Source organism: Falco rusticolus, chromosome 4, assembly GCF_015220075.1.
Source record: "Falco rusticolus isolate bFalRus1 chromosome 4, bFalRus1.pri, whole genome shotgun sequence".
NCBI classification, from domain to species: domain Eukaryota; kingdom Metazoa; phylum Chordata; class Aves; order Falconiformes; family Falconidae; genus Falco; species Falco rusticolus.
This window is the reverse complement of record NC_051190.1, coordinates 18049239-18073508: the sequence shown is the minus strand read 5'-3', so window position 1 is coordinate 18073508 and position 24270 is coordinate 18049239. Positions and strand designations below refer to the sequence as shown.

The 24270-nt window shown below is 38.4% G+C and overlaps 1 protein-coding gene across 9 annotated transcripts in view; it reads left to right on the top strand.

Annotated features, from left to right (window-relative positions):
- The window catches only part of TAFA4 (TAFA chemokine like family member 4), a 93792-nt gene extending 69765 nt beyond the window's left edge, over positions 1–24027 (top strand). For 8 of the 9 annotated variants that reach the window (XM_037386975.1, XM_037386973.1, XM_037386971.1 and 5 more), the window contains 3 exons: positions 7998–8153; positions 17551–17634; positions 22114–24027. In XM_037386975.1, the coding sequence (XP_037242872.1) occupies positions 7998–8153; positions 17551–17634; positions 22114–22235 (362 nt within the window). In that variant the 3' untranslated portion in view covers positions 22236–24027. Of the gene's footprint in view, positions 1–7997; positions 8154–17550; positions 17676–22113 lie in introns of all 9 variants that reach the window. The other variant, XM_037386967.1, reaches the window with a different exon arrangement.
- The last annotated feature ends 243 nt before the right edge of the window (positions 24028–24270 follow it).

The following is a 24270-nucleotide window of genomic DNA, read 5'->3' as shown; positions in this document are numbered from 1 at the left end:
ATTTTGAGTACTGAAACAGAACAGAGTACAAGTTTCCTTGGTTGCCCTCTGTTTTACCCATGATACTTGGGCATGAGAATAAAGATTCAATTTTCACTTGAAATGAAGAAAATGCTTCTTTCACAAACATCTACTTTATTTTCTGGCAACTGCTGTTTACTTAATCTGCAGAGTCTAATGACTTAGATGACAATTGCTGTTTTGTATTCTCTAAACAACTATCATTCTTGTCTGATGAATGACCTTGAACGGAGTTAAAAATACCTCTGGCATTTAGTGGATTACAAATATTTGTTTTACACAGCTAAACCCAAAATAGTCATTTGATATTTCAGGTAATGGAGGAATGCTCAGAAGGGCACAAGGCCTAATCCTCAACATTTATTTTGTTGCATATGTGAGACAGACTTCAGAGTTTTTCTTTCATTTTTCTTTCTTAAAGTTTATGATAATATTAAAGGAACTTCTGGCGTGCCATAGATGTGCAGTATGAAGTTGTAAAAGGGCAGCGCTGAGTCTGGGCGTGCTGAGCAGCTGCCAATGGAAGCAGGCTGTGGGGGCCAGCAAGCTCACCTGCGCCCCGATGCCTGAGGGTTGCATCAGTGATGGTTTGGTCAGGATGGCTTCTGCCATCAATGAAGAGCTAGTTAGGGATGTAGATGTGATAGTCCTTCTCCCCGGTTTGTGGTCTCAGGTATGCTCCTTTTACTTTCTGATGGCAAGAGCAACGCTGTTATTAGATGCCATCAGCCCTCAATATTGGGGCAGAAAATTAAAATTTTGCTTAAAAAATGGTGGATAACTGTGAGTCTGGCCTATGCAGATATATGTGTACCTGCTTTCTTCAGGCTAGCAGAAATCTCTCCAGGGAACTACTTTCATTCTTTTTTCCCTTTCTCTCACGGTAAACTTGTGAAGGAAGGAACAAATGAGAGGAAAAGAGTGGTCCGCATGTAATAGTGAGAGTGAATGTTAATGGGTCATGTGGGAAATACTTCTGTATTACAGAGCACAATGTTGTGATGGAAAACCAAATCTTTTCCTTGTATTTTCTTCTCTGCCTCACCTAAAATAGCCACACAATAGAAAGTTTTCCATAGGAAATGATTAGCACTATTTTACTCCATGGTACTTCATGAAGTTTTATGCTTTTAGATTTCATTTGTAAAGGTGATATGTGTACTTGAACCAGGATGAATATTTCTACCTGGCTGAAAGGCAGTCCTTATTGATTAACTTCAATGTAGCACCCCAGCAGGTAGACAGGCTTATGTTTTAATTTGTTTTTGCTTCCAGGTCACTCTTCATCCACCTTTCTTTTCATTTGCAGCAACCATACCCCCCTTCCTCGCTCATTTACAGCACCTACATTGGTCTCAGCTGTTTTGATTTATTGACCACTCAGATTTAATGCTTCATTCCTTGGAGAAGTCTCAGTGCTTGTGTCTGATCTAAGGTCACCTATGCTACTTATTCCAGGGGACTTTAATCTCCATATGGATGTGACCTCTGACACTTGCCAAAGAATTCACTGTTACATGATTCTGTCCAGCTGTGTCAGCATGTTCCTTCACCTGCACTGAAAGGTTATGCTTTTGATTTCATTAACTTTTTGGGTCTCATTATCAAGGTTTGAGGTCACTCACCTTTTTTCCAAATACACATCTAGATCTATTGTACCCCTAGGGTTCCTCTCAAATTGGTTGCTCATTTTGAGAGTTGCTGTTTTCTTTGAGTGTCGCTTCTTGCCCAAAACAAGTTAAAGTGGTTCAGTGCTGGTTCTCTGGTTATCCAGTTAAAACGCTGATTATGATTTTGCACATGCCATACTACTGGCTTCCACGACTGATGAAGAGCAAATGTCTTGGGTGGAACAAAGGCTGTAACTTTATGGGCTGTTAGAAACTCCTTGGTTAGAAACCTGTAGATTGTGGAAGCAGCAATCTCAAATCCTTCATCTGGGAGATACTGTATCTTTGCTTGCTTGTTTTGTTACAGATGTTAGCTCTAGTAATCAAAACACTGCTATGTATTTGAGGAACATGAGATTAATGGATAGCAAATAGGATTCCTTGCTCCCTTTTTTTTTCTCTTCCCTTTGGTGTGTGTGCTACATCATACTTTGCCTATTATCATGGTCAAATGATTATGGAAAGATATTCCTTGTCTATTTATTGGAGAGCAGTTGACTGGTTGAACTGGTCTTTGTGGCAGTTCTAGACCCTCTGAACAGTCCAGTCCCTAACTGCTAACAAGTAAAAAGGTAAAACTTTAAAAGTGAGACTGGACTGAATTGTATGTGCAGAGACAATTTATGCCTTTTTTTTAATATATATATTTATATATATATATATAAAATATTGTATATCCGTGAGGAAGAAGAGGCATCTAAGTCAGGACCTTGTGACATGAATGTGACATTATTATGAAAAAATCTAGTGGGTGATGGAATGGTAGTAGAGAAAAGCTCTGCTGAAGAGCCTAGAAGCCTAGAAGATGGTGTGTAAATTTTGCCTTTCAAGTGACTTTTAGCTTCTTCTTTTGAGAAGAGCTGTCATCTTTCAAAACATCTCACCTTTCCTCCCCCAAAACATCCCATGAACTGGAGAGGTTCTCATAAATACGTATGGTAAAAAATTGTGAAAAAGAACATGTTATTTCCTTTAATAATGTGGGTTTTTTCTAGGAATATTTGCCTCTTGGTGTGTACTTCATATATTTGTAAGCAAAAGCCAGCATTAAATGAAGGTGCAACATCAAGCTTTTTAGAGTGCTTTCCTCTTCCAGAAAACATCAGGGCTGACTTGTAAACTCACTTGTTTCTCTGACTGTTGTCTGCAATATTAGGCTCCATAGCCATTCATCTTCCTATTGACAGACATCCTCTTTGCCTTTTAAATAAATGATGCAGTTGATGTCATCCAGACCAAGCTTGCTGGTTTTGAGGCTTACTGAAGAATGTGCTGAGCTATGGTCATATTGTCCTACTGTCTAGATGTGCTGTTTCTCCACGGTGCTAGTTGCTTTCTTTATTAAAGAGGGCAGCTTATGAAACAGAGATAAAAATTCCCTTTAAATGTGTCTTTTCCATATGTTTCTTGGTTAAGAAATTAGAAAAAGAGATTATTCAGGATTTCGGATAAAGGCATGCTGCCTGCACGTATATTGCATTGAAAGAGCACTCCTTGTGAGTGATTAGAATTAGTCACAGAGATGAAATGGATGTGGACAGAATTGGCTAGCAACCTTCTGAAAGCCTTCCTCTTTCTTTGATATTTTCCTTGTAGTTTTGAAGTACATCACTGTGATGTTTGATATTTTATTAACAATAATTGTATTTTCTCTTTCATTTGAGGATTTCAAAGAGTTTTAGAAGCATTAATTGCATATCTGCCCCCTGACTTCTATGAAGAAAGTGAAATAAGGTCTTGTCAAATATGTAGTTGAAAAAAATGTATTAAATTGAAAATAAACAGTTCAGTGTTGATGATTAAGTCAACTCTACTCACAACACTGTGTGCTGGGTAATGTGCAAGCCTAGTAACTTCCTAGCTTGTACTTTCTTTTCTTCAGAGATGATGACTGCCTTCTCTGCAAACTGTGAAGCTCTACACAGGACCATCTTCTGGGCTGGAAAGTCCACAGCTAACAAAGAAACGGTCACAGAGCCTTTGTTTGGCTAGTCCTTGAGATCGTTAAGATGCATCCTGGGCTTGGGCACCTGAGGGCTATTATTATCTGTAGGTATTTCATTATGGAAGGCAGCAAAATTCACAGCAGGGAGTATCCTGGAGGTTGCTTCTGTTAGCGAGCCCTGTCCCATTATGTCTGTGCTCTGTATGGAGAGATAAGGAAAGTGTCCTTAGTGAACTTGAATAGCGTCGGTATTTCTAGGGAAGCTAAGCTGTAAAGGTTTGGGGTATTGAGAGTAACACATACGCCAGGCTCCTGATCAGAGGTAACCCAGAGGCCCCTAGTTTTCAACATTCATCCTCTGTCCTCCACAGTGCCTGGCTGGCAGACATTCCCTCTTCAGCATGCAGAAGGTGTTCTATGACAGGAACATTTCTTTGGTATTGTTGCTGATAAAATGTATCTCTCCTTGGAGAGTTTTCTTGTTTAAATGTGAAGATGTAACTGAATTTCAACTGCAAATATTGACAGCCCTTAAACTGCAGATCTGTATAGGTTTATGGGTGAAGAGCTATAAATTTATGGGCTTTTTCTAAGTGAGCCCAAAGGGGCTTGTCTCTCCACAGCCTGCTTTCTCCCTTTCTCTCAGTGCAGTTCTCCCTGAAATGGCTTTCCTGATGTGTCCAGTGTAGAATTCACTTACTGTGTCTTCACACTTTAAAATCGTTCAGTCCCAGCTTCTTTAATGCCTTGGCTTCCTGAGAATCCATTGATTATAAAATATTTTAAGGCTGTTCTTGGGTTTTTCTGTCATCATGCTCTCAGCTGTACCTTAAATGTACTTCAAACCCAAGATGAGGGTTTATCTAGTGCAAGATGGAAGTTAAAATGTGCAGGAGAAGAGTTTATATTCTTCCTTTTTTGCTGCCTTTGGGCACCTGAATGCAGAATCAACAGGTTTCAGTAGATCTAGGCAGAGAATAGACTGAGTTGATGGTTAGTTGTCAAGACACTGATAGTTTTCTTAAATCTGAAAGCCACTCTGCAAACTGAATGCTTGTCCTCTAGATTGCTAACACTGACAGAAATGGGACAGAAAGCCAGTATGTTAACACTTAGCATTTGTTCAGCACCTGTTCACAGATGCGTCTGAATATTAAGGAGAAATGCATATGGTGCTCAACAGAATAAAAAGTGTTAAGATGCATGTGAACAAGCAGGAGGAAATATAGATGTGAACATGTAGGAGGGGAAAGACTATTACAAGGCAATCCAATTAATGCAAATGATGCATGCAGATGTCTTTGGCTTTTTAGTACCTTTCACTGTTATACTCCATAAGAGCTGCGCACTAGGGACAAGAGAGCACTGTCTTCCTTTGCGTGGCAGCAGTACTTTCAAACCTTAGCATCCTACCCTTGCCAGCAGATGAGCAGGGGACACCTCTTACGTGCTTGTTTAGCTATGAAGCATGAATAAGTGCACAGTAAAACAGCTACTAAACCAAAGGATGCATTCATGAGGTAACTTAATTTTGCCTTCTGCAAACACCTGTGTGCCTGTTGACTCCTGGCACTTCAGGGGAGCACTGTCACTGCTTTAAAATTCAAACAAGATAATTGAAAGTGAGCCCTGGGTTTCCTGGGCTGTGTGCTCAGGGCCAACTGGTTTGATTTATTTTGGTATTGACTTAACAGGACTGTTCACCTAAAGGAAGCAGGATTTGAGCTTGAAAGCAGACATTCTTTCAGCTATATATTGATCGTTAGAGCTGGATCTAGTCCATCCTTATGATGTACCTTCTAAAAAAATGGCTTCTACTATTATCTTGGCATCTGATGTCTGGTGAATAATGACTTTAATTAAAAAGAAGACCCGGCTGCTTGGTCTTTCAGATGAGAAACATGGCAAACTCAAGTATGTGGCATAAGCAGTTCCAAATTTTCCCTTTTTCTCTTCTCCCTTATAAAACTTCCTTCTCATGAGACAGTCCAGACTGTGACCTTGCTCTCCTGAAGTCAATAGAAATTTTTTCATTGACTCCAGTGAGTGCAGGATCACCACTGTAAGCATGATAGGAACCAATGGGATTTTCCCTTGTTTACTCCAAAGAGTTTTGACTCAGGCTGTAAGTCTAATACATAAATAAATACACTCTCTTAAATCAGCAACTTCATTTTACGTAATCTTTTCTGTCAGAACCCCTGGCCACCTGCTTATTATCTCCAAATATTGTTGTGTGAGGTGGTTTTTGTAGACAATATTTGAATGAAGTGTCACGGCCAATTGGATTTTCCTATTTGTATATTTATTTTCCATATTGACTTGCATAGAAGCTTCTGTCCCACAAGCTGGTAGCTGGTTTTATTTTTTTCCCCATCTTTATTATGGTATGTATATTAGGTACTTGCATGAAAATTCAGTCTGCCAATAAACTTGTTACAGGAGCTATGTAAGGTACTTTTATGCTGTCTTCAACATTTTTTCAACTTGCTGTAAAATACCTTATGCATTTTTCTGCTGTAGAATATTTTGCTTAAAAGTACAGTGTACTCTTTTCCTCAGAAGAAAGTATCTGTGTGTGTGTATATATATATTTATTTAACATGCTTTAAATTTGCTTTTCAGGATTGCATGTATGAAGTTTCTTGCCCATTGAGGTTGCTGTGAATACAAATTTGGCAACAAGTCATGCAGTCCTTTAGCTGTGCTTGAAATACTTGTGAAACCAAAGCACGTGTATTGGAAAATTGCCAAGACAACCTTTTAAAAAGTTTTATATATATTTGAATACTCCCCTTTCTTGGGGAAACCCCCTTAGAAGCCTAAATCACATTTCTAGCTCTTGTGAAGGTTAAGATTTCCCACTTAATCAACGCATAAAAGTTTCTACCCAAAAAGTACAGTGATCTTTATCACTCAGTAAGATGTCATCTATAAGGATGTAAGCCTAGTCACAACTGCAGCAGGCCAAGGTGTTCTCTGTCTCAAAATCTTGTGTCTGGTATTCATTAGCAAGAGATACTGTAAACAACCAACCAACCAAACAAAAAAACCCCAAACCCAAAACAGGGCAAGCATGGAGTGAGTAGGAAACAGGTTGATCCTCCAGGCTTGCCAGTTGGAGGATTGCCTGTTTCTTTTACCTTCCTTTCTTTAGTCTGCTGTGCCTTTGATATTGCCCACACCTACACCAATATCTGCACTGTTGTCTCTTGTTGAATAAGGAGCCCATACTGCTTTGATGGTGAATATTTTTATTATTCTCATCATTGTCTCTCTGTCTAGCTCGTTTATTAAAAAACTCACCCTGTTCTGTAGTGCTGTTAATTTACAAGGTGCTTTACAAACATAGATAAGAGCCATCCAAGGCTCTACTCTAAATAAGACGAGACAAATGCAAGATTAAGCACTTGAAGGCTGTTCAGTAAAGTGAGGACATGGAAATGACTTATGCAAAGAGGAGAGAGGTTTTGTGAAGTGGGGTTTCTGAGAAAGGGGTTTGGGCAGGGTGAAGAGTAAGTATGGCAGTGGAGGAAAATGGTTGGGTGCAAGGAGCAGCAGAGCTAAGATGTGAAGGCAGGAGTAAGGTGACGAGGTGGAAAAATTAATTCGGAGAATTAGGGAACAGTGAATTGTGAGGAAAGGCACTTGAGAGGAAAGCAATAGGATAGAGTATCCCAGTTTTCTTCAAAATGGTCTGGGAGAAAACTTGAAAACTTGAGAAATCCATATAGTTTGGGGATTATTTTTTTTTCTTGGTTTGTTGTTGTGTTGTGGTTTGGTTTTTTTGTTTTGTTTTGTTTTGTTTTTTTTTTTTTGACAAAACTTGACTATGGCAGCTTGTCAGCCTACCTTGTTCTTAGCTTGCCTCCAATAATAGGCATAGCAAGCAGTGCTTACATGTTGTCATGTTAGAAAGTTTCCCTACTGTTTAAGATGTGTTCCTTGTGTTAAATATTATCCTGCCCATTGTATCCATTTATGAAATGAAATAATGAAATATAAATCCTAATGCAAGACAGGAAGCCAAATGAAGGAGGACTGTGCTTTCTCTCTGCATGTTGTCTTGTCTAGTCTATCTAATTGACTACTCCAGTCTCCTTTTCTCCAGATGGATTTGTAAGGGCCAGAGAAGAAAGACTGAAAAATTGACTTCTTATGATGAATTAATCTTTATTAGTAAGAAAGGGATAAACTTGGGGAATAAGCCAGATCCTACAAGATGCTTTGCCCCTTTGTCTTCCTGGGATTTAAACTGGCGTTTGAGAGATTCAGTATCTTGTAGGACTGTATGAACTAGCTTTTTCTTTATGCACTGATGTTTTGTTTTGCTCTCCATCACCTATCTCTGCAATTATTAGGCCAGCACCAAGTCAAGCAAGGGACATGTGAAGTTGTGGCAGTGCATCGTTGCTGCAATAAGAACCGGATTGAAGAACGATCACAAACAGTCAAGTGTTCTTGCTTCCCAGGGCAGGTGGCTGGTACGACAAAGGCTCAGCCCTCGTGCGTGGAAGGTAAGCAGCCTCCCGCTCACTCATGGTTCATTAAGATTGTTTGAGAAGTTTAGTCTCCTTGATTGTTTGACTTCCCACTGCCTCAAAAGCATAATCCTTCCTTTTGTTAATTTTGGAAACATCTCTGTACGTTGATGATAATGAGTCTGTGCATAAATCTGGGTGTAATTAATCCTCTTAATATATGTACTTGTCCATTTCATGTCTGTGCCAATAAAACTTCTTAATTTTTTTCACACAAGAATTCTCCTTTAATACTAGTCTGGAAACAGCATAAGCCAAGAAATTCAAGCTTATGATACTAACTCTTCCAGCTGTTTTTAGACTTAGTAACTTGGCTAAAAATTCCCTGGATAATAAATGCAGCCCTAAAACTGGGTATGCAGATAGTACTGGAACATCTGATTTTGAAAGCTGTTCTCCAGATGACCGTTTCACCATATTATGTGCCTAATGGGCCCTTATGCTGGACACCCGCGTTACAATGATGCCCCATGTCTGTTCAGTTTTGTGTATTGTAACCACAAATAGGTTGGAGTTTAGAGAGCAGAGCAAGCACGCTGCTGCACAGGACCCAGTGTCTGAGCTAGGACACTTACCTGATGAAGGAAAAATGTGGTACAGTTGCTTTATTCAATCACCTTCCTGGGTAGACGTTGAAATCCTTGCAGAGCTCAATATTGCCATCCTTATGCTTTTAGCATTCTAACTCACTTGAAACTAAATTCATTATATATACTAAAGCTAAAATCTTACCTTGATTGTAATGTTGATCAGGTATTCTGAGGCTATATAAAACTCTCCTTCCTGAGGCTTGCTCTGTACCTCACCCCCGCCGTTTTCCTCTCTGGCTTACCAGCAGTTCAGAAACTATGGGTTACCCTTCTTCCTTTTCCACCAGCAGGGTCTATTCCCTGGAGAGGCTGCTGCTGCTCTTAACTTAGTAATCAGCTACTCCAAGACAGACTTTCTTTGTTTTTATTTTAGAAAAAGTCTAAAAGTTACCAGATCCCCCATTTCATTGGTTCATAAGCAAGACTCTTTTGACTTCATTCTTTTTCACACAAAATTGCAACCATTTCAAATTAAATATAAAACAGAAGATTCAAAAGCCAATTTTTAATGTATCATTGGGAGATCCTTAGTTCTAAACAGAAAACTCTAAATACATGTGATATCTGATTTTTTAAATCTATTATCTGTTTTGAGAACCTCTTATTTAAGAAAGTAGATGTTGGGTTTTTTTTTTAAGATGCTTAGTCTTTTCATGCCTTGTAATTCAGGAACATAATCAACTTTAACTGTGCAATTTGTTAAGTAGTTTTCTTGTCACATCAGAAGTACCTCCTGTATTTTTAGGTGACACATCAAACAGCAGAAATACTTTTACGTACAGCAGATAATAAAAGTCAGGCATTGTTTAAAACTCACTTAAGGATTGCAAAGGTGACACTGTTGTTCTATGATAGAAAGATTTAAATGTACAATACCACAGAAGCTTAATTCAGTCAATGCAAATTGTTGCTGACAGAATTTAGTGACTGTTTTTTCTTCAAGTATAGTTAACATTAAATATGACAAAACATTACGAATGTAAGAATTTGGTTTCTACAGTGGAAGCCTTTGATTCCCCCTCACCCCTTAGGGCAATGTTTTAGCATGCTTTGCTTATTTTTGCAAGCATTGGGGACCACAGTCAGTTGCCATAGCACAGAAACTGTAACTGTCTTTCCTTAGCCTCCGGATTAGATGTTTTCTCCCACTCTATACATACCTTTTGGTAGGCTTCTATGCTGTGGAAGCCAGAAACAGTTTGTGTCTTGAATTTGCATATTTCAGTCTGATACAGACATTTTCTTTTCCAACACTACCTTACTGAATGCAGGGCTGTGTAATTTGCCTATATTTTGCCCTGAGCTTAAAAGGAAGGACATGCTGAAAAAAGTTACTTTTCTAACTAAAGAAAAGATTTCATAGAGCAATTGGCTTGTAGTAGTCTTTAAAAATATTTTCTTTGAACTTCAGACCTTATCCAGTAGTGGTTTTCATTTACATTAGGGCAGCAGTTGTCTCTGTGCTGGTGCTCATGCATGGCATGCATACGGTGGTTGGTACTTGTAGTTCCTACCTCACATCAGTCACAGAATACCTCAAGCTGGAAGGAACCCATGAGGACCATCAAATCCAACTACCTGCTCCGTGCAGGGCAACCTAAAACTGAATTGTATGACAAGAGCATTGTCCAGATGCTTCTTGAACTCTGACAGGCTTGGTACCACGACCATGTCCCTGGGGAGACTGTTCCAATGACTGACCACCCTCAAATTACTTACGTGCTAAACTGTGTTTGGACAACATAAGAAAACAGTGTAGTTCACGTTCATTGAGAGCGTGTCCAAAAAGTACCTGTAGTGTCAGACTACACGATTTTTAGTCATACACAGAGAGATTCTTTTAACTATTGGAATTCTTAGTAAAAGTAGCTTAGTAGTTTTTATAGCAGGTATGATTAAGTGTGCTCTATTTGGATTTAGAAAATATGTTCTGTTTGGATTTTAGCCTCTTTACATGCACGCAAAAGAAAACCAACTATGTACAAGTCATGCTGGAAAACAATAGTAAATAGGATGAAATCAGTCTCTCTTAAGTTGATGTTGCCTGTGAACTTTCCAGGGTTTCCATATTTCACCTGTTCTTGGGCAGCACAAAAAGACTATTGGAGCAGAGTAAATGGAATTGTATTTCATGTTCTATGCAGAGTAACAGCCTTTATAAAGTTATTGGAGTGTCATTATGTTTTCCTTTCTTGACCAAATGAATGAATGCTTATGTAATTAAATAATTACAATAAGTTTTGTTGAGATAATTTTGTTGCATGACAATTTTACAAAAGCCTGCTTTGTCATGGTATTTTTAAATGGAGATCTGATTTCTCTTTTAGTGTTAACAACTCATGAAACAGTGAGTGGATTCTAGTTTTCCTTCAGGCCAGGCAAATATATCACTGGTCATAGACTGTAGATAGTCGATGAGAAATTAAGACTACTGCAAGAAATAGATTCTAACAGAATACAGAAGACTGTAAAGGTCTGGGACTTCAGCAATGTCTAGACAAACTATTTACCATTCTGTTCTGGATTTAAACTTGACATTTGAGCAGCTTTCTCCTATAACCTATTTGGATTTTGTTTTTTTTTTTTTGTTTTGTTTTGTTTTTTTTTTTATTTTATTTAAAATAAGGCTTTCTCATTGGAAATGTGTACATATTTTTTTAGTATTTTATGGGGTTTTAATTTGGTTGGGTTTTTTTCCTTCGTTTTCTCAGTCTTGCAGCACATAGGTTTCCTGACCTAGATCCCACTGGGTATCAGTGACAGCTCGTTTGTTAATTTGGGCAGAGGTAGAGCCTAGTTCATCAGAGCTCCTTGTTGACAAGTATTTGGCATTGTGCCCGTTTGTATATATAGTCCATGAAATAGGCTTATAAAGCCTGTTGTCGGGTTTTTCAGGATACAGTCATAGGCCAGCTGGATGTTTACATTTTGAAATAGGTTGACAGATGCTAAAGAATTTTGCACCAGGTCAGATTTAAAGCAGCAGTTTATTGGGGCAGCTAAGCTCTGCTTGAAGAGGTAGTGAATATGTGGACCAATATTCACAGCTACCAACATCTCAGAAAGGCGCCCTATTTGCGCAAAGTCAGAATAGGTGTTTGCATAATTACATTCAGGCATACACCTATACATAGAAGAGACTCTTTTTATCATGATATGTGCTAAGGAGGAAACTAAGTAATTGTGCTACGGAAGAAATGATAGATATCCAGGTGAGTTCCAAGGAAAAGGTGTTGAAGTGGTGCAGAAAAGAAAGTAAAAGCTAGTTAAATCTTGCAAATGCATAAGGTGAAAGTCTTAAGTGCCTTGATAGATACAAATGGGTCCATGTTGTGGAGTAATACTGAATTGTCAGGCCTAACTGACATTTATAGTGCATTTTGCATTTCTACAGTGTCTTTCATCTCTGAAACTTTAAATATTGGTAGTAAGAGAAGTCAAAGTACTTAATTTAAAAAGGATATGAAGGTGAAAATCAGTGTTTTTTATAGACTGAGATCTTCCTTGCATTTTTACAAGTAAAACCACTTGTCATAACTAGATGAGAGTACAGGGCAAGAACTCTTTGGGTCAGGATATTTTTTATTCTTTGCCCGTGATAGCACGCTTACTTAAGTAACTGCATTTTGGATGCATCCAACAAGAAACTCTTGTTATTTGTGTATTTGAACTTGTGAAAGCTATTGACAAGCACTGACAAACAAACAAAAAAACCCAAGGCTAGTTCTTCTACACATGCACACCTCATTTTCCTGGGAGTTTGAGCTTCCAAGCACAGGCTCATATGATACTTTGGGAAATGTTGTAGATAAATTGAGCCACTAAACTCAGAAAAAGACAGAGCATGTAAAAGGAAGTATTTAAATATGCAGAGAGGACATACCATGTAGTCTGTATGCCGTGCCTTGAGCTGTAGCTATACTACTGGATTGCAGCTATAGAAAATTTTGCTTAGCAATGGTCAACCCATTTTTCTGTCAATGACTAAATTACATTTAAAGTAGTTATGAGATTTTGTTTATACCAGTTTTCTTCAAGGAAATAAACACCCTTGAATAAGTACTTCCAGCTTGCCTAACAGCTACTGCCAAGAAGATAAAACACTAATAACTCTTGTCTGTAGAGTAGCTATCTTAGCTAAGTGTGTTAAATGCCCCTAAGTAAATCATCACTAGCCAAATCATCTTCCATCTAGGCAATTCTATTAGTCCTAGAATTTATGAGGAAGAAACGCTCACATTGGAAGGAAAAGTGAATGGGACTAAAGAATTGTTGAAGAATTTTTCTGTAAGGCCAAAAAACCGCAATGAAGAAAAAGGACAATTTTGGCTGAAAGCCCATCTGGGTTACAGACTGAAGGGAAGAGGGCATATAGAAAGAAGAAAACAAAAAATCAATACGTAAGAAATAGATGAAAGAACAAAGAGCTGAGAAGATTTCCCTCCCACTGTTTTTGAATGGATTTCAGAATACTTGAGAATTCAAAAGGATTCTAATGCTTTGTCAGTATTCAAAGAGTAAAAGGAAATATGCAGTAGAATGAATAGTGTACAGAAAATTTATATGGGAGAAAGCATAATCCAGTGGAGTAGGAAATACATCTGTATTTGTCCAGACTAAGGACAATATGAATTTACTTGTTCAAGACGAACACACAGAAATCCTTAATAAAAATACTAGCTCATAATGCATGAAATATTGACATTGTTAATGCTGAGGCAGATCAGTGTCACAGTTCTGCTTTTGGGTAGGTAACAGGATGGGCAGGTACTTTCTAACTTGTTGGTGAGCGTCTTTTTTAGTCAACAATATCTACTAGGATTAAACTTTTTTTTTTCTTTCCTTTTTTAATTCTAATCCTGGGTAGTTTAGAGTCCTAACAAGCTGGCTAATAGATCTCTGGTCAGTTGTAATTAAAAATGTGTTTCAGAATACTTGTGGTACTCTGGAAGAGCACTAGTATTGTGACAGCTTAGGGAGGGTAGGCACCGTGGTCTAGATACGCAAGGGCAGCTGAGGCTGATCTCAATCCTGTGTGAGTAACTGTGAAGCTGATCTGATATCCAATTAGCAAGGAATTCCTGGACTACAGATCACAAGAATTTATGTGGCTTTCTGAAAAGAGATTTGCCAGACACAACTGATTTCATTTGCCAAGGAGTTTTCAAGACTAATAGAGATTCTTGGTTTAACACACGTAAGCCCAGGTTTTCCAAGTTACCTTGGAAGACAATGTTTAATTTATTCAGCTAAAGATTTGGTTACTAAATACATTTGAGGATTTAAGTCTTATTTTTGTAAGCTATTTAATCTTGAACCATATGCCATTGTGTGCAGTGCTCAGTGTCAGTTACCTAGCATACCTCAAAAACACAGCAGTAGGACGTGGTAGTCAAATGGCACGTATCTACTGGGATTTCACAGTGCTTAGCTCTACACCTGACACTCTGCAACGTTTTCAGCAGTGACCTGAAAGCAAATATAGAATCTCTCCTGACAAAAACGTGTATGGGTTTCATCTGGTGGGGCAAAAAAGTAATTAATGATGAGCCCAAGGCAGTCATGTGGCATAGTCCTGCTCACAGGAAGTGGAACCTGTTTGAAATAACTGCGTTAATAAAGACAAATGCATTGTGGTGCGAAACTGAAGAAGTTCAATCAGCTCAGTTTATCAGGCAGAAGATTGAAAAGTTACTGGGTTGCAGCACATTTAATACCTTCACAGGGAGAAAATGATGATTGCTAACAGGTGCTGTAATGTAGGAGAAGAAATCACAACAGAAGAGGTGGGAAGAGGAAGAAAACTAAGGCTGTGTGTTTCATGCTGAGATTATTTTACTGTCAGAAAAAAATGACAATGGTAGAAGTGTCTTTCTTCACCTTTTCCATGTTGGCTTGGAAAACACTGTGTAGCCCAACGTGACTGGGGGAACAACACAGTGAACTGCATGAGACAAGATGAGATGATGTATTGACACCTTCTGGCTTTACTCTTTGTGAACCTACTGTTTCCATGCAGTCACATTATCTAGGGAGCAATGTCGGCAGAAGATGTATTTCTGGCAGGGTTTCTGGCTGGTTTCCAGCAAATCATTTGGCTAATGTCAAACTAAAGCAGTCTCCTTTCCTTTCATGAGAGTGTTTGTGTATGAGAGTGATATAGCTGCTCTCATTTCTTAGAAAAGTCATCTGCTGAACCTGCTCCAAGAGTGCCTCAATCTGAAAAGAAGAGGAAGCCTTTATACCCTCCAGTGAGTCACACCATTTCAGGAATGATAGGTAAAGAGCTGTAGCTATGAAGATGAGCCTAAGGCTCTGATGGAGAGTTTTAATCGACTAGTCTTGGGGGTGTGTTTGACACAAACAGCTACAGCTAGTTAGGACATATAGATCAGCAGAGTGGACATTACAACTACAGAGAAATTGGACATTAAATGGATGTAAGAATTAGTGGATTGTTACAGCAACGAATTGAGGATTTGCTGGAAGCTAATGGAATGAGATCTGTATTAAGTGTTTCAAAGTGTTGCCATTACTCTGAGGAGAGATATCTGCACAGAATAGAAATCAGTCAACAGAAGGGTAGGAGTCACTTTCTATGAAAGTGTCTAAACAAGAGGTGAATAGAAGGTGAAATATGCAGTCTATTGTAGACCTTGTGGATCTTGTTTGAGTTACAGATTCATTCAGCGATGTTTCCCATTCACATCCGTGCTTGCTTGTTTTAATAGAAGATGGTACTGCTGGAGATGATGGGCCAGTTCCACACGGATCAGGAAGTTGCATGAACACCAGTGGCCAAGAATGCTGTGTGAACCCACACCTGTGCTGCACTTTTGGCCAGTCAACTAGTGCCTTTTTTTTTTTTTTAATTAGTTATTAGAAGCAGTTTCATGCAGGTTGTATAGATAAATAAAAACTACCATGTTTGGTGCATTTTCTGTGGTCTAAAAAAATACTGCACCCAAACCAATATGAAAAAGGTTGGATCTAAATAGTTATCAGGGTAACCGAGGCACAAGGAATTCTAGGTGTCTTCAGGAGACAGGTGAGTGAGATGGTTTTCAAGGTCTGAAGTTGAACTTAGGGTTTTAGTGTAGCACTAAATATAGGAAAGCATGTTCACATGTCAGAGTGCAGGCAAAGTTTCAGTATGTCACTGCATCCACACTCACGACAGGACTGTGCAGAGCTGTGGGGTGGTGTGCCAGGCCTCCCAGGAGAACTCGCTGACTTTGAAGCAGAGCTCTGAAGATACAGCTAGCTTGCTACCCGAACCTCCTGCTTGCTTAGGGACCTCTGTGCATGCCCTCAGTCTTCTTGAATCTGACTGTCTAGACTTACTTGTGTTTACCTGAAATAAATGTAGTATAGAAATTGAAACAAGTTTAGAAAACAGCAGAGAGAAAACAGATAAAATAGATGACTGGAAGGTATGCCTGGTGTGGAAATGATCCCTTGCCTTCTAGGAAGTGCGGTCAAGTTTCACCCGTTTTTGTCAACAATCGATCAGCATCAATGCAAATGATCTAAGATCCAAATTACTGGTGAAAGGAATCTTGCATTTATTTTATAATTTTATGGGGCTGAAATAGTAGTTTATAAAAGACAAACTGGTGTTTCGAAAGTATATTTGTCAGAGTGCTTTTCACGTAGGCTTAGAGTGAAAGTGCAAAACAAAAGTAATTGAATGAACATTTCAGCAATATCCTAATGTCAGCTTGCCTGCTTGTCACCCTAATTTGAAGGTTGCAGGAGTACGAATCTACCTTGAAATTAAAAAGAAAGTGCTTTACAAGAAGTAGACTAAATTATTTTTGTTTCTTTCTTTGGGATGTGGTATCTTTTAAAGCAAGCAATTTAATATTTTGTGCACATAGTAGCATAATACAGACTAACTAAATCAGTATTTTAAGTCATATTTTATTTTGAAATGCAATTTTGATTGTGTAAGATTGTGAACTGATACATTTCATAATAATTTTCTGGGATTTGATGAATCCCATGAACAATGCAAAACAGAAATGCAGGCAGATGATTGCAGCTGTTTGTGGGAAAGTGTATCTGTTGTTAACAGCAGCATTATAAAGTTACTACATTTGTAAAAATAACAAGCGTGATCTTATTAATGGAAATTGGCTTGAGGGTAGACAATCAATAAATTTGCACAGTTAAGGTGTACTACTGTAGTCTTCCAATACATACTGCAAAACAGGCAGTGTAACTGCAAGTAGCTTTTTAGTTAATAATCTAATGCTTTCCAGCGGTTTTCACATTCTTACCTGCATTATTTGCTGACAGATCTCACATGCTTACATCTCTGTGCAATTCTATTTTCTCACTCAGTGAAGGGAGAAACTGGCATTTCTTCGTCCAGTCTTGCATATGCATATCTAGGTTAAACAAGAAGCCTTCGTTTCCTTCTGCCTTATAGCAGGTACTTGACTGAAGCATGTAAATGAAGGAGGCAAGTCATCTTTTGTAGTCAATGGAGACAGAAAGGCACTTCCAGAGGCCAATTCAAATGTTGGAGTCAGTCTCTGGTGCTGCTTGCCTGTCTTCACCATTTGCATATGACATTTACCCTTCTGTGTGCTGGTGAAGTTTTCTAGCCACGTTTTTAGCTCAAATACAGTGTGATTAGCCATTAAGCCAGTAGCTGTCAGTTCTGCCTTTTGATATCAAACAATTGAACATTGCACAGACAACCTCCCTATTAAACCAAACAGTAATAATAATAAAAAAGATTTAATTCCGTTTCTCTTTTCTGTTTCTTTTTGTAGCTTCCATTGTTCTACAGAAGTGGTGGTGTCATATGAACCCCTGTTTGGATGGAGAGGATTGTAAAGTACTACCAGACTATTCAGGTTGGTCTTGCAGCAGTGGAAATAAAGTCAAAACCACAAAGGCAAGTACAGAGATCTCCTATATTTAAAGGTGGCAGTCTGCTGATAGCACTTGCTTATTATGTTGTGTCTGTGGGTGTGAGCACCAGTACTGGACTCCTTAATGTTTTGGAAAGCAGTGATTAGTGCAATTGTTCTCAGAGAGGGAGATGTTGGGTCAGAACTGCCCCTTCACTGCTGGCCTGGTTAAGTTATTGTGTGCTGAAGTTCAGACTGTAGAAGGCCCTGCTTCAGTCTTTTGTGAGCAAAGAAACTATTCCTTTGTAACCAGTGCTAGCTGGACAATCATCTTCCAGGATCAGTTCTTCAATTTTCAGGCTGAGTACATGGATCCAAGGTCTATCGGTGTCACCTAAAGTTCCTGTGCTACTGGAAAGCCCTTTCAGCTTTGGAAAGCAGTAGTCTGTCTTGGGAATTGTTGAGAATCTGCATTGACGTCAGTGGGAACTGTGGGACATAGCACCACTGGAAATCAGGCTGGTTCAGCTCATTTCTGATTACAGGCCATCCTGTAGATGGCCTATTTTTTTTTAAAAAAACTTTGCTATACCATCATATTTCTTAATTAATAGCCAGCAGAGAAAATACCATGTCCTCCGTCTGCTTAACAATCTAAATTGAGTTCAGTGCATTGAAGTTCAACAAGTCATGGCAAACTGCATATCTAAATATATCACAGAACAGAAGTCTTTGGCAGGCAATAGCAAGGAAAGACATATGCTTAGCTTTTCCCTTTACAGCCTCTTCTAGCTGTAAATGGATGTTGTTGATTAGGTTACAGTCTGAGTCAATACGCAAATACTGACACCAAATGTTTAATAATGGTTGTTCTAAGGAATGAAAACTGTGCCAATTTCTGGATGAGGGAGAAAAAATAGGATGGTTTGGGCAGCTGTGGTGTAATATTAGTAGTCTGAAGCCCAAATACAGACATTGCACGGTGGCAGGCTTGCTGGAAAAATCTGACCAAACCAATGAGTCTGAAAAACCCTATTTCTGTTTTTAAGATCAAAGGAATTATTGCAAGTAGATGTAATTTGTCAAGTGCTAAAGATGTAGTCTATAGTGTGCCTAGGTGCTGCTCTTCTCCTGTGATGGACATTACACCTGAAAGCTGACCTGCACACTCTAGAATCAGTACGGGTAACTGGCAGTCAGTTATTGCAAGATATAGATTATACTCAGCCTTTAAATTTCTTCACAGACACTGACTTTTAACTACGCGTGTGTAGATAAGGGGTAGCACTGTAGCATTACACGGAAGGGTAAGACTGGCAAAGTAGGAGTTCTAGGTGTTGAATAAGACATCTTCATCTCTTTGCATACCAGAAGAGAGCTAGCAATTTATACCAAAAGAACCTTATTGGAAAAGAATAAGCCAGGGTTAAATATCGTTGATCCCTTCAATAGATACCACAGGGATGAAGGGTAGAAGAAAGAACTTTATGTTGGAATTGATGACTGAAAGCCTGAGGCATCAAGGCCTCATTCATGCAGGTGCCTCTTCTTTCGTATGAACAGTGGCTTTTTAGTTCATTGAAGTCAACTGATCACATCAGCCATATAGCTTGTGTGCATGACTTGCTCTTAAACAGTGAAAGGAGACAGCCTGAGTCAGTGGGAGTTTGCTAATAGATGGGCAAATTCAGCATGGACGATTTATTTTATCATCCATGACAAATATTGTAACCAGCAAACTACAGAATATGGTAATGCATTTTGATGAGTTTAGTGTTGTCTTTATAAAGCTAAGGTGGGACAAATCATCCTGCCTACATTTAGACCTGTGCAAATTCATCAACTCCAGTGAGTTTGTGTGGGTCTAACAGAAGGCAGGGTGTAGCAGTGTGAGTGCAAATGTTGTTTCATTAAATTCTTTCACTGCTTTGCTGCAATGTGGACTAATGCATTTCACACTGGTTTTTGTCACCATAGTTTTCTTTGAGAGGCATTTAATTGAAAGGATAAGCAAACAACTGGCACTTGTGCTTATATGTGATTTGTTCTACTGTATTACTGACATGAGAACTGTTAATTTTCATTACATGATTTTGTTTTTGTTTTGCTGTGCTGTATTGTTTTAGATTTTTGATTTGAGCACCTTAAGGTAGGACTGTATTTTCTTGTGTATGTGGTCAGCAACAACATAAGGGAGATCCTGATTCTGATAGGGTCTTGGGTACTGCAACAATATAAATTTATATATGAATAAAGAACTTAATGGTTAAACATTACATTGAAATGACACGAGAGTCCTAACCTTTAACTAGTGATTGGCCATGTTAAAGGAGGGAATAGGCAGACTTCACTAAAGAACAGATCCCTTAAAAAGGTGTCTCAGTTCTTCCCCTTTTAATTATTCTTTGTTAGAAAGTCTTTCATTGTTTGCTATATGTGTTTTATCCATGCTTTTAAATAGAAGGGTTACCTGTGTGTTAGTAAGTGAACCCTGAAGTTGCTTTTGGAGGCTTAAATTTAAGAGCTGTATCCTCAATAGTAGTAATGTTTCTAAAAGCTGAGGACCTGCCATGATATCACCAAGTTATTGTACTCCTGTAGTTAGCTTTTAGTATTGCACCTCTTGAGAATTAGTCTAAAATCATGAAGTTTGTCTTCTTCATTGGTCCAAGTAGGAAAGGACATGATTTGTCCAACGTTTTGTGTGTGACATTCATTGTGCCCAGCTGCAGGCATGTTTCCCCCCAAACTGAGCTATTTAGGATTCTCCAAAGTCACGTGGGGAGAAATGGCTGATCTCACAGCAAGGCTGTGCCCGTCCACAGGAAGGTTCCCACTTCTTTCCCTCTTCCATACCTTAAGGAAGCCCTGGATGACAAACTTACATGTAGGTGCCTGCTTGCTAGACAGCAAAAGCTGTGCTACAGAATCTGTTCTGGCATCCATATTCCCTCAGCAGGTATTTTGCCTGTCGTGTGTGGTTTTCTCTGTTTACCAAGATAGAGTTGTTGCACAAATATAATGAGTGATGGTAACTCCAGATTCTCCACAGAAGCTTGTGGCACAGGCAATATTAATCCTGAAGGAAAATAGAATGGAGAGAAAATTTCCCATGTTAGAGGGAACTATGTATGAGATAACTTGTTTTGAAAATGAACTGAAGATTTGTACAAACTCGGCTCAATCAACAAGATACGCATTTAGTGTGTTATTAAAAGTTTACACAAAGAGGACTGTATGAACTGTCAGACCAGTAGTCCAAACGATACAGCAGCCTGTGTGCCTCAGTGCTGGGATACTTAAATCAGAAATATACAGCAAAACCTCTGTGGACAATTATAGAAAATGTACGCATAAGTGATATTCTTCCAATTTAATAGTTGGCTTATGTCTAAAACATAAGAGTTGAGATCATTCCGTATTAACTTTTTTTCTGTTATGTACCAAAGACAACCTCACTACCATTTAAATTTCTAAATTAATTTTTGAAGCTTTCTAAGACCCTGGGATCAGTGCTAGTTGGGACAATGACTTCCACAGGTTAATCATACACTGAAAGAGGAAGTGCCTTTTAATCAGTTTTAAGTCCTCTACCTTTTCATTTTGTGAAACTATTAGAGTAACTTGAGGTATATGAAGCACAGGAGACTTCTTATGCTACTTAGCGTTTAGATGAAAGGTTTGTAGCTGAGTGGGACAGTTAACGTGAAAAGCTGGGGAGCTTGTATCTTACATCAGTTACTTCAGGGAAGGAAATAAAAACTTCTCTGTGCTGAGTGTCTGTTTAGTTTTGTAACACATCTAGACACCACAGAGCAGAGCTGACAAAGCTTTCCTCCTTGCAGGCTGCCTATTCTCATCCATTTCGAGGATGGGAAATCTGACCTGACTCCTCCTCACTGTGCAGCCAAAACCAGTGGGTTTTGTGCACTGTGTGTGCATTAAGGCTTGGGATGTATGTGCAATACATGAGTGTGCATGTGGTGTTAAGGGGAAGAGACTGTGGGGTCCGGTGAGAGAAGTGTCATCTGGGAGTGGCTTCTGCTGCAAGATGAATTCATCCTGTCTGCAGACCATGTTCTGTCTGATCCTAGTTCCCTCGCACAAGACGGATCGACGGGAATGGGTAGCATTAAGCACGAACAGTGTTTTGAGATGCAGGTCATACACTTGTGCTGTAGGCGTTGGTGTTGTAAATGATGCTAAGCAAAATAAAGTAGAAGGAGATTTCCATGGGATGTTGGTGGCAACTTTAATCATGAACAACCATTTTTAATCTGCAAATCTGCCTTATACTATTGAATAACAGTGTAATTAACATTTACATATGGATTTTGTTTCTCTGCAAGCTATATAGGTATGGCTGGGGCAAGTTCATTCGTGACGTAGTCGTACAGTTTCTTCACAGCAACAAAGCATGTGTTATTTATCATCCTTGTTTGATTGATTCTGTGTAGGTAACTCTCTCCTCTTCTTTTATAGGTAACACGGTAGCAACGAATAAACCTGTGGGTCACTACTGGAACAATGGCACGTGCAACTGTTGCTTGGCTGTTACACAGAGACCCTTTTTTTGTCATGATGTTACTGACTTAATTCTTTGAACTTGCAAAATTAGTCAGCAAAAAGGACAATACTTCTCCTTTCAACTGTGGCTGCAGTTCCTGAACCTGAATTTTGCTATACAGAATGGTCCATTTTAATTTCACGAGAAAAAGGAAGGAGATGTGGTTCTACCTGAAATGCACCTTGGATTCCCAAAGATCTGTCACCTGGCAGAAATTTGTGCAAGCATATACCTGAACTTCTGCAGTGCATTAATGATAAGACTGTCTTAATGATACTAAGATATGTAAAAATGTTTTAAATGAGTTTAGATCATGAATGTAACCTAGGGGGTCATAGAAAGAAAATTAGAACCAATACAGATGATCTTAAAGGTCTTTTTGAACCTAAATGATTCTATAATTCTATGGATTTCTCTGAGGTACTTCTCACATACAGTACAGCATAAAAATACAAAGCTGATCCCAGTGCTAAGTGAGGTGACAGGACAGTGTTAGTAAATTATGTCTTAGCGTATTTTCAACAGTGATTTAGTAACTATCAAGGCTGTATGAAGGTGAAAAGATGGAACTTATAAATCAGTAGCAATTATTGTAGGGCATACTTTGGTTGTAGCTGTGCAATTATATTTTTTTCCTTAGATAGTTCTAGATAGTTTAACTTTTATGTTCATAAGTGATGGCAGGAAAGCATGAGGAAGAGACAAAATCTGAAAGTAGACATAGTTTTTCTTGTCCTAAAATAAATCCATTCTCTAGGGGAATAGCAAAGTATACATATTCCTTGCCTCTTTGAATCTAGATATGGAAAAGAATTTAGCCATTAGCTAGAAATACTCATTCAGATGCCTCAAAAAACGGAGAGCATGCTTGTACTGCATAAGGAAAGCTTACTGGAAGAAGAGTAATTTGTTTGGATTTTCATAGCCTTGGTTATATCCTAATAGGTAACATACTTAAAATTCATAAGAAAAATTCTAGATAAAAATGAATCCTCAGTTGCAATTAGTTCTTGTTTAGAAAGATTATAATAATTAAATGTCCAGATCCTTGACAGTCTGAATTTCCAAGTGGTTACATTTTGTGACACATAATTGTTCCATATTATTGTAGATGCATTTCATACTGTTTTTCTTATTTGCCTGTTGCAGTTTTTTGTCATCAGTCTGCATAAATAGAACAGTAAGCAGAAGTGAAGCTGTAGCAAGTCTGTTCCCCATTACATCATTTTTTGACTTAAGATGCATTGAAGCAGAATAAAATGCAATGATGCAGACGGCTATCATACAGATGAACTGCTGCTGACCCAGCTACTGAATTCATTGTTATGCTTTATGTAAATATTAGGGTAACAATGTACATCTAATTTTTATAGAGACAGAAAAGGCCCCCCCCAAGAAAAAAAAAAAAAAAAAAGAAAAAAAAAAGTGTGTTGTACTCATTTAGGTCATTGCGCATAAGCTTTCTAGTTTGTGGGAAAGATACTGTCAGCAGTGTGAAGCTGTTCAGAGTAATAATTGTTAGTTTTTGGTTTGCTGGAGTGAGTGGGAGTATTCAGCCAGGTAATTCCATTGAAGTCAGTGGTGGGAAGATCTGGCCCTCTGTTTTTTGGTTTTGATTTCTCTGGTTTAGTTCACTTTCAATTATGTATTTGATTACAGCCGGGATCATAGTGGTCATTGTACTCGGTGATAAGTAAACTAGAGATTTTCTGCTCTGTGCTTGGACAGCTGAACAGTTAATAGACTCTGCTTGCCCTAATGAGCTCTACATTCCTAATACTTTTCCATTGTTTTGATTTTCTGATTAAATTTTAAAATTACCTTTACTATTTCTACTGTTTCTGTGCATATGTATTCAACAGTGTCATCAGTGAAGATCATTTTTATTTACTATTTGTAAAATGTTAACCCATAACTGGTATTTATTTATTTATCTATTTAGGTAAGTGCTCTACAAAGGCATAGTAAAAACCATTGCTGAAGATGTTTGAAGTGGACAAACAAGTTTAGAGAAAAAAATATTATCTTTGTCTTTTTTTGAAGATAAATACAAAGAAAATAAGTCACTTGCC